The sequence below is a fragment of the Chiloscyllium plagiosum genome, chromosome 25 (assembly GCF_004010195.1).
Source record: "Chiloscyllium plagiosum isolate BGI_BamShark_2017 chromosome 25, ASM401019v2, whole genome shotgun sequence".
In the NCBI taxonomy this organism is placed as follows: domain Eukaryota; kingdom Metazoa; phylum Chordata; class Chondrichthyes; order Orectolobiformes; family Hemiscylliidae; genus Chiloscyllium; species Chiloscyllium plagiosum.
Window position 1 is genome coordinate 29,890,821 of NC_057734.1, and position 11,001 is coordinate 29,901,821.

The window sequence follows — 11,001 nt, forward strand, 5'->3', positions numbered from 1 at the left end:
ATCTCTGCCTACCTGCTCACTCCTTTTTCTCCCACCAACTGTCTTCAGCTTATATATCAACATTTTCCTATTTGCTATCAGTTCTGAAGAAGGTTCACTGGACTCGAAGCATTAACTTTGCTTTCTTTCCACAGATGCTGCCACACCTGCTGTGTCTCTCCAACAATGTCTGTTTCTGTTTCAGATTTCCAGCATCTGCAATTCTTTGTTTTACCATTGACTGTTGTGTTTCACAGACCCCACTCATAGATGAGCCAGTGTTTATCCATCCAAATTCGGTACTATTCAAACATCTTCCTGAGTTTGTGGTTTACCAAGAAATAGTGGAGACTTCCAAGATGTATATGAACGGTAGGAAGGAACCAACTCTTTCCAAATTATAACTACTGTAGTTTTCATAATTGACAGCACAAAGCTTTTTTTTAAATTAATAAATGTAAGGCACTGCCAATAATGTTCCGCTATATAGTTTATAGCCCATCACTGCAGAATTTGCCACTTTGCAAATAGGAAATTAAATTATAAATGAGCTACATCTTTAATAACATAGAAGCTACTCATTTTTAACGGCTGATAGCTCTGTAAAACTTGTGTGACTTTTGTAATAACGTTCTTAAACAAATATATATTTCACTTGACCGAAGATAGCATCATTTACCTGCACCATTTATTACCATGTGAGGCAGGCTGATTCAACTCTTAACTATAAACATTCCCAACCAACTGTAACAAATACTGGCTTAAAATACATAGTATGGCTCTGTTAGGGAATCTTTCATCTTGCCAGGCTAAGTGCTGTTTTATAAATTTGCTAGTTTTACATTTATGCCAGCCTCCCTTGCAATCATGCCTCTCCCAATTACTATGTTTTATGTCTGTGTTGCATCTGTAATCAGTAATGAAAGTATTAGACAATATTTGCAATGAACAGCATACCATGTTACCTGAGAAAATTACTTCTGGTGACAGAGTAAGGCTGAATGGTTCCAGGAATTTTTTGAATGAGGATATGTTTGATTGGCTGAATTAAATTGTCAAGTGTTTTGCATTTTAAGCCTTTCAGACTCATGACAGCAACTTTGTTATGAGCATTATATTCAATACAGGCCATACCTTTCTACTGTCACTTAAGGCAAATTAAAAATTGTAAAATCAAATCTTATTACCAGGACTGACTGTGATTGAAGCCGAGTGGATCCCTGTCCTCCTTCCCCAGTACAGTCACTTCGGAAAACCTCTGGATACACCACCTCCACGTTACTGCCCTGAGACTGGATGGGTTAAATGTCACCAAAAAAGCACTTTCTGTAAGTTTGCATTATGTAATTTAGATTTGTTTTTTAACATTATTAGCTAATTTTTCTCTATATTAATGGGTGGATTTTGTCCCTATGGGTAAGCAGTGACACATAAAAACTGCAGAATGTGTGGGGGAGGAGTTTAACTTTATGCGAGTGCAGCATGAACATTCTCTGACTTTTTTTGTTTGTGTAGATTTGGTAAGTATTTTATATTGATCACTCTTTGTTTCCCTCTGATGATAGTCAGAGTTGGCTGGCAGCTTCCTGCTGTAGAAGTGGATTATCCAGAAGGGTTGGACCGATACAAATATTTTGCTAAGTTTTTGTTGGAAGGAGCGGTGAGTATTTCTTGTTCTAAAGAAGCAGATACTTGCTGTTTGGTTTGATACCCTGCCTAAAGATTGTCATTTTATTATTACAACCTTTTCACTAAAATTATTAATGGGATGAATTTAAGAGTGGGCAAATACATAAATTGCAGCTTCTTTGAGGATGGTGTTTTACTTTTGCTTTTTTTATTTTTCCCCTCCTGGTTCTCTTTAGAGATGTTGACTACTTACTGAGATACATTTTCATCAATGACAATTGGCACCTGCTCTTTTGAGTAATTATCCTTCATATGTGGGCCGAGATAGTGAGTTGTAGTTGTGTTATTCAGTTGCGTGAAGTATCACACTTATCTGTGTCTTTAATAAACACTCACACTCGATTTGTTTTATCCCCACTATCACTAAAGGGTGATGTAGCTAAGAGCCGTAGAGTCAACACTAGAAGGCTAGGACCACCTTGTTTGTATTGCTGAGGTACTTAAAATTTGAGCACTGCATGCTTAAATTGCAGCAGTACAATATATTGGTTCTTAAATAATTCACTCGTTTTGTTGCAATGGTGGTGCTTTCAGCCAGTGAAGTTTAAAAGATTATTTCTAAAGTATTCAATAAAGATGTTAATGTGAACGAAGTTGTATCCCTATCAAAACTCAGAAATTCTAATAATGAATTGTTACAAAAAGCATCATCATGGACATTTTTACTGTATTTGAATCAAATAGATCTTGATTTCACAGTTCCAGTACATATGTGGTTATGTGCCAGTGCCAGTCTAAAGCAGTATGAAGGGTGCAAATATGCAGTGCTATTAAATGGAAAGGGAACTTCATACACCTCCATCAGTTCTAGTTTCATTTATGTGACTCTTCTAAAATGCTGTTCGTAGATTGGGACTTCCCCATGTAAGAAACATTCTGGGTGAGCTTTCCTTTGGTCATACCTAAACTTAGAGTGGTACTAGGGCAAACACTTCAGAAAAGGTACCCAACTGATTTATATGTGGTCAGAGAGTTTTACTTGGGGTTTGGAGGGGCATGGGATTGAGAGGGAGAAAAATAAAGTATTGTCATGTGACTCTCAGGGCTCTTGAAGTTTGTTTTAGTTTTGGTTGCAAGGTGAATGGACAGTTACTAATTTCTTGATCTGTAGATTGAGATGCAAGTGAACTTAGTTAAAAGTTAACAATGTAACTTTCCTTTGGCGATAATTGTTCATTTATTTTTCTATCCTCCACTGAAGGTCATTAAAAAACTTGGTCCGTATGCCAGTTATCTACTTTCCAGTCCGTCAACAATGTTGAAAACATGGGCCAAGTAAGTTTCCACACTGGACCAGATTTGAAATCGGTGTCAAGGATAATGGCATAAGTCCTCAGTCAAGTCAAGGGATGTGGCCTTCAGTCAGGGGCTTCAAGCACAATAAGTCAAGGGCAGTCTCTGATATCAGTTCAGACACTGACACAGTCAGTTGGCCACTTGGAGCGATCAGGGTCCTGTCCTCATAGGGTGGTGAGGGGCTGAATATCTGATAGCCCACCACCTGTCTTGGCTCGGGGGGAGGGGGGGGGGGGGTTGCCAAGGTCTCCCAAAAGAGCAGTTGTGCATCGACCATCCAGGGTTCACGAGGTTGGAGTGGATAAGAGTGAATTAGGGAAGATATTGCGTGTGACAGTGAGAGGGGCCGAGCATGAGTCTTGGTATGTGCAGTAGTAGGGCAAGCGAATGGGAGCAAGCAGTGACTTTCTTCCTTTCCTGCTGAGACTGCAGTGACCGGGGTTGGGGGGGTGGGGGGAGAGTGGCAACCTCAGACAATGCTGGGAGGGTCTGATGCATTGGACTTCTCTGCTGGCCTTATGGAAGAGGACCAAGTACCTGTCCACAGAGCACGGTGCCAATTGTCCCTTCTCTACCATGTTGGGGTAAATTTGAAGGATCTGTGGGCAACTCTAGTCGGCATGAACAGTTGGACCGAAGCATCTGTAATCGTACTATACAACTCTATGACAGTACTTGTTTGAGTTCACAACAGTCTTTTGAAGCTGGTGAGACAGGCAGTAGGATATCGGGATTTTCCTGGAGTGACAAGTTCTTTGGGCTGCAGTGAGTGACAGAATTGATCTAGTGTCGGACATTAGCGTGAGACAGATAGTTCATGAGGCAAGTTTAGAACGATATTGTAAGAAAACTCCCTTGATTCCTCAGAGAGAAACCCTTTTTAAACCTCAGGAAAATTAATACCTTAGCAGATCTGTTAAGACCATTTCAACATTTGCTAACTATTGCTTTTCAGCCCTGGTTTTAGCATGTCACTCCTTGCTCAATCATTGTTTGTTTCTAGTCTTTAAGTAACAACAGTTAAAGTAGATTAAAAGCATATTTCTTAGCCTATATAAATGTTATGAGGCAACACTATTTAGATATTAATTGTTTGCAGTTATTTGTTGATCAGTAATCGCAAATCTGCTGTTTTACAGGCTTCAGCCTAGGACAGATGCGTTGTTGGGAGCTCTAGTTTCTGAAAATGTAGACAATCATGATGCATTACTTGCTGCCTGGAAGAAAAATAGCAAATGTGAGTATGTTGTTGTATTGGTGTCTTATGCTGAGAAACCAGCTTTTACAACTCAAAAGCTTCTTTGTGAAAGTAGAAATGCTGCAGTAAAATTACATGATGCCAATTGTGCCTTTCACTTTCAGCTTTTGTCATGAGCTAAAGCTTTTTAATTTGTTTGACTATACAAGACTTAGTTTTCTTTCATATTTGTGCACTTTTTAAGAATCCTCAGTGTAGTTCGAAAATCTTGAAGCAGTTGTTTCCTGAAAATTCCAGATTCCATCATTTTATTTTTGCAAACTATTTTTAAAATATATATAGAGGGGAGAAATTGGATACTTTACTGGATGAGCACATTGTTCTTTCACTAACGTATCTATTACACTTTCAGCAATTAACCAAGAAATAATTTGCATTTAAGTAATACTTCTCACAGTTTCAGAGCATTACAAAGTACTTAACAGCCGAAACAAGTATGAAGTCTGCTAGCTGTTGTAACATAGGAGCTAATCTGAAACTGTTAAGTTATTAATATGATTAAAAGAGAAGGAAAAGAAAGATGATATGAAAACTGAAAGACGCTTAAATCCTGAATGGGGATTCAGGCAAGGTTGGCCTTCTATGTATGCACACCTTGTTTAACGTGGAGTAATTAGAAGGGGTTGGAATTTTCAATTTTCTCCATCATTACTGATTCAAAATATGATATACCTAACAAATATCACTTAATTGAACATATATAATCCACTCTCAATTAGCTGATTTTGTTTGTCAAATTGAAGAAATAGATTTGGTTTCTTTATGTCCTTTAGGGAAGAAAATTACTAACCTCACCTCGTCTGGCCTACAGGTGATTCCAGACCCACAGCAATGGGGTTGACTCTTAACTGCCCTCCAGGCAATTAGGGATGGGCAGTAAGTGCTGTGCCCATAATCCTGTGAATGATTTTTTTTAATTGAAAAAATGCATTACTTGTACTGTTGAGGCTGAAACTTAAAAAGGTGAGGAAAGAGATTTTAAGTCTTGGGCTGTGGTTTCAGTCCAGACAAGAGAGATGCAAGCCAAGTCTGTGTTTTAAAACTGCTGTAGCAAATTGAAGTTGGCAGATCTGATCCAGTTCCTAGTAAGACTTGAGCACCATTTGATCTGTTGCTAACATTTAATAGTAGCCATGATGTGGAAATGATAGTTTTGGGTTGGGCTGAACAAAATCAGAAGTCACACAACACCAGGTTATAGTCCAACAGATTTATTTGAAATCACAAGCTTTCCCAGCACTGCTCCTTCATCAGATAAAGTGAAGGTAATGACTTCATCTGACAAAGGGGAGCACTCCAAAAGTCAAACATTTTAATACAAATGATCAATCTCCTTAAGAGATGGTACTGTTTTTTGGAAAATCAAACTGATGCATTACATTAAGGGGCAAATTGAGGAGCTAGCTTTAAATTCATAATTGTAAGATGCTGTAGTTTAAAAATAATGTTTCCATTTTGCTAAGACTCTTGGATAATTTTTTATTTCCATTTTGTGATGGTTAATCTTCTACTGTTGCTTTCATTTTCTTTGAAACAGACCTGTTATCAGCATATTGTCAATGGCTTCCTGAGGCAATGCATGCTGATGTTTCAAAGCACTGGCCTCCAACGCAAGTATAAAGTGTAAATGAATGGAAATTGGCTTTCACCAGCAACTGTGACCTCTGCAATACTAACCATCAGTGGAACCAATATTTGTGTGTATTTGATCAAGCAAATACAATGAGAGATTTTGTAGAAAGTATGAAGTAGAGCTCAAAAAAGGTATTGAGTGAACCTGTACTCTGCTCAAGCTAAAGACCGAGAAGGTGTATAAAGACAGGCAAGTACTGGAACTGCTCAGGTCTGGCAATATTTGTGGAGAGAGAAATGGAATTAACATTTCATCATAATAGTATAATATGGTACACTTGTTTGAGAAGAAAACCCATTTGGATTTTGGTTGTTTAACATTGGGAAAATCACTTTTACAGCTGACCCTTGTATCCAAACAACTCGCAATGGTGACATCAAAGACTTTCATTCAATTTCTTGAATTCTCTTTATTGAACCATTTTTCTGTGCTGTAAAATTCTGTGAAATTTGAGAAATGAATGCTTCTTGTAGCATTTTTTAAATTGAACTTGGACTGTAAATTTACTGTAGCAGTAAATTCATTTGTGTACAGTGCAAAAACCTTGTAAAGTGAGACCTGTGGTCTTTACAGAAATTGGGGTTGGGTAATTCTCAAATGCACTAAGGGGAGAAAAATACATGAAACTATTTAAAAGTATATAAATCAAGATGTTTGTATTGCCTAATTCATTCTTTTATGTGATTGGAGTTGTAAAAACTGATTAAACTTTAGTAGCTTTCAAGTGAAAGATGTAATTCAAAATTGTCTTTTGTGTCTCTCACTCATTTCGGAGTGTTCACTCTGAACTCAAATTGATCATCAGTCAATATTTAACAGTCTGATGCAAATTGTTTGCCTAAAGATTAACATGAAGATCCTAATCCTTGTAAGCTTGCTTCCTGTAGAAAGAGGTGGATTCTTGTAGGCAACAAAATTTAGTACATTTTGGCAGGATTGTTTGATCGTTTGCTTATTTTAGATTTTCCCGCTATTGAGCTATGCTGTAACTTGCTCCAGTTGGGTTCAAATAAAACATGCCAAATGAGATAGGAGATTTATTAGATATGTTTTTGAATAATTTGTTGGCAAAGAGTCAGGGGTCAGCAGACAAGCATGTATCCTCATGCTGACCTCAAAGAAAATTGCCCACAAATCTCTAATGTTTATCCCCTTGTTCAGCGGTAGAGTCATAGAGATGTACAGCACAGAAACAGACCTTCAGACCAACTCATCCACGCCAACCAGATATCCTAAATTAATCTAGTCCCATTTGCCAGCATTTGGCCCATATCCTTCTAAACCTTTCCTATTCATGTACCCGTCCAGATGCCTTTTAAATGATAATTGTACCAGTCTCCACCACCTCCTCTGGCAGCTCATTCCATACGCGCTCCATCCTCTGCTGAAGAATTTGCCCTTTAGGTGCCTTTTAAATCTTTCCCCTCTCACTCTAAACCTTGCTGTCTAGTTTTGGACTCACCTAACCTGGAAAAAAATACCTCGGATATTCGCACTATTCATGTGCTTCATGACCTTATAAATCTCTGGAAGGTCACTCCTCAGCCTCCAACACTCCAGGTATTCCACCTCTCCCTATAGGTCAAACCCTCCAGTCCTGGCAACATCGTTGTAAATCTTTTCTGCACCCTTTCAGGCTTAACAACATCTTTCCGATAGCAGGGAGACCAGAATTGCACACGTTTTTCCAAAAATGGCCTAATCAATGTTCTGTACAGCAACAACATGACATTCCCAATCCCCATACTCAATGCTCTAACCAAAAAAGAGAAATGTATTAAAAATCATCTTCACTACCCTGTCTACCTGCGACTCTACCTTCTCAAGGAGCTATAAACCTGCATGCCAAGGTCACTTTGCTCAGCAACACTCCCTAAGGCCCAATCATTAAGTGTATAAGTCCCCCCGCCTCCGCCCCCGCCCATTTCCCTTATCAAAGTGCAACACCTCATACATTAAACTCCGTCTGCCACTCATCAGCCCATCTGATCAAGGTCCTGTTGTACTCTGAGATAGCCTTCACTTTCCATTACAGTATTAATTTTGGTGTCATCCGCAAACTCACTCACTATTCCTCCTACATTCAAATCCCAAGTTATTTATATAAATAACAAAACGTAGTGGACCCAGCACCAATCCTGTGGCTCACCATTAGTCACCAGTCTGAAAAACAGCCTTCCACCACAGCCCTCTGTCTCCTACCTTCAAGCCAATCTTGTATCCAAGTGCATAGCTGCCCTGGGATTCCATGTGATCTAACCTTGCTAATCGGTCTACCTTGAGGAACCTTGTCAAGTGCCTTCCTGAAGTCCATTAATCTTCTTTGTCATTTCTTAAAAAAAATCATGGTGGGACATGATTTCCTACGCACAGAGCAATGGTGACTATTCTTAATGGGTCCTTGCCTTTCCAAATACATGTTAATTCAGTCCCTCAGAATTCCCACCAATAACTTACCCACCATCAATGTCAGGCTCACTGGCATATAGTTCCCTGGCTTTTCCTTACCATTTTTCAAAATAACGGTACCGCATTGGTTTAAATCTTGCTAAGCCATTGAAATTTCCAGGCATTGAGATGCAGTAGTGTCAGTAAGAAGGGTAATCAGTGAATCACATTCAGGTATTCGCATACAGCAAGCCAGAAAGTTAAAATCACTGCAGGTCCTTCTCTTTAATTTTCTGAGCAGTGAAAGAATGACAGAATTGAAGCTAAAATAAAGATGAACAAACTTTTAAAATAAGTTAGAGTATTGTCAGTCTACCTGCAGCACATGCACTGCAGCGGTTCAAGAAGGCAGCTTACCACTGTTAAAGTATAGATTTGAGACGGCTCAGGGAATCTCTTGTGGACTCAACCTGTAAGCCTCCCTTGGTTCGTCACGGAGATCGTATTCTTTGGAAGTCTGGAATAAAAACCTCTTGCAGACAGTTTAGTTTAAATTTAGTCATCCCCATTATTTACCAATGGCATCACTGCTACAACATAACACTGATATCTCTAAACTAAACTAACTCCTAAAAACTCAGGAGTGGAGGATATCGTTCTTCCTTTAAGACCCCTAGTAGGCTACTCTGTCCTATCGTCCCAAACAAGCTTCCTTTATACAAAATTGTGCTGTATAAATACAGTAAACAGATACATTTACTGTATCCATTGCTCCCCATGCGGTCTCCCCTACAGTGGGGAGATGGGACGCCTACGCGCAGAGCGCTTCAGAGAACATCTTTGGGACACCCGCACCAATCAACCCCACCACCCCATGGCCGAATATTGCAACTCACCCTCCCACTCTGCTGAGGATGTGCAGATCCTGGGCCTCCTCCATTGCCACTCTCTTACAACTGACACCTGGAGGAAGAACACCTGATCTTCCTTCCCGGCACCCTTCAACCCCATGGCATCAATGTAGACTTTACCAGTTTCCTCATTTCCCCTCCCTCCACCTTACCCCAGTTCCAACCTTCCATCTCTCCACCACTGAGGCTCATAACCTCATTCCTGATGAAGGGCTTTTGCCTGAAACGTCGATTTTCCTGCTCCTTGGATGCTGCCTGACCTGCTGTGCTTTTCCAGCACCACCCTAATCTTGACTGATCTCCAGCATCTGCAGTACTTACTTTTGCACTGTTATTAATTTCACAAGGGAATGACTGTGAATGCTATTATTTGGTGTCCTGTTTACACAGATTCACTGATGTTCGGGCAAATGTTCTTAATTTTCTGAGAGCATCCTGTTATCACTTGGTGAGAACAGATTTCTTTATCTTCTCCATAACTTGGATTCCCCCTTTGTGGCCCAACCCTCTCTGCCTGTCTATTTTCTAGTGTGCAGCAAATGTGTTCTATAATTCAACATTACATTTTAGTCTAAATGTTTAAGGACAAGTTTTGAGGCTATAGACTTTCTCACCATCACCTTCACAAGAACAGCTAGAAACGGATATTAAATACAGGCACAGTCAGGGCACCCACATGCTGTGAATGAAGTTTAAGATGCCCCTTTCCTTTTTTAAAAAAAATCATAAAAGGGAATTGTAACCATTTGCAAATACGAAATTAGCTTTTGACTGTGTAGTTTAGCTGTATTTATGAAGCTGGTATGCAGTTACATTTAACGAGGTGCACATTTTTCAAAAGTTTTTGTTGTAAGACTAGCAGCATGAGAGTGGAAGTTCCCATAAATTCAATTGCTTTTCAGTGTGGTACCTAAAAGCACACCCCTTTGTGCAATCACTTGCAGCAAATTAAGACCTTGGAGATTTCTTGGCCATTGGTGCTTGTTAGGTCTGTGTTCATGTCAGACACCCAAATGACAAAAACAAACTAGGTAAGAAACAAACATTTGTTTCCTATTCACAGATCTGTGTAAAATCATGAGGGGCCTACATAAAATAAGTAGAAGGAAACTGTTCCCATTGGAGAAGTTTTGAGAACAAGGGCGATGTTTAAAAATGAAAGGCGAAAGAACCAGTGGTGACAACGCAAAGCCTTTACTCAGCAAGTGATTAGAATCTGAAATCCGCCACCTGACAGCCTGATGGTAGCAGATTCAATTATGGCTTTGAAAAAGGAATTGGATAAACATATTGATGAACCTCTCATTTAATGTTGATCCCTTAAATGTTATTTTCTTAACATTAAGCTAATGGGGCCGGTAACCTCATTGTGTGTTCTGGGACTCTTTTCAATAATGTTTCCTATGTGACCGATTGCCATCCGTTTCTTCCTCATTTCATACTCCCTCTTTTCTCTATACTTTTTTTCTCTCTTGGTGTTTCTTTTCTTCACTCCTCGCCTCACGACGGACTTGGTAAGGCATCCTCTTGGCCCAGTCTGGCCCATGAAAGTCTCTCGGCCCGGCTTCTCAGCCTGTTGCGGTGATGCCTCCGCCCACTCGCCTGGTGGCCCTTGGTGCTCGCTCGGTCCAGTTGTGGTGGTGTGTCGGCATGCGAGTGTAACTAGGTAAAAACAATGACTGCAGAATGCTGGAAATCAGATTCTGGATTAGTGGTCCTGGAAGAGCACAGCAGTTCAGGCAGCATCCGAGGAGCAGTAAAGTCGACGTTTCAGGCAAAAGTCTGAAAATCAGGAATAAAGGCAGAGAGCCTGAAGCGTGGAGAGATAAGCTAGAGGAGGGTGGGGG

The 11,001-nt window shown here is 39.9% G+C and overlaps 1 protein-coding gene across 1 annotated transcript in view; it reads left to right on the forward strand.

Moving 5' to 3' along the window:
* Window positions 1-6,592, forward strand: part of dhx37 (DEAH (Asp-Glu-Ala-His) box polypeptide 37) — a 27,059-nt gene extending 20,467 nt beyond the window's left edge. The window contains exons 23-28 of the mRNA XM_043715810.1: window positions 237-351; window positions 1,170-1,307; window positions 1,545-1,639; window positions 2,870-2,943; window positions 4,104-4,201; window positions 5,760-6,592. Coding sequence (XP_043571745.1) covers window positions 237-351; window positions 1,170-1,307; window positions 1,545-1,639; window positions 2,870-2,943; window positions 4,104-4,201; window positions 5,760-5,842 — 603 coding nt within the window. The 3' untranslated portion in view covers window positions 5,843-6,592. The remainder of the gene's footprint in view (window positions 1-236; window positions 352-1,169; window positions 1,308-1,544; window positions 1,640-2,869; window positions 2,944-4,103; window positions 4,202-5,759) is intronic.
* The last annotated feature ends 4,409 nt before the right edge of the window (window positions 6,593-11,001 follow it).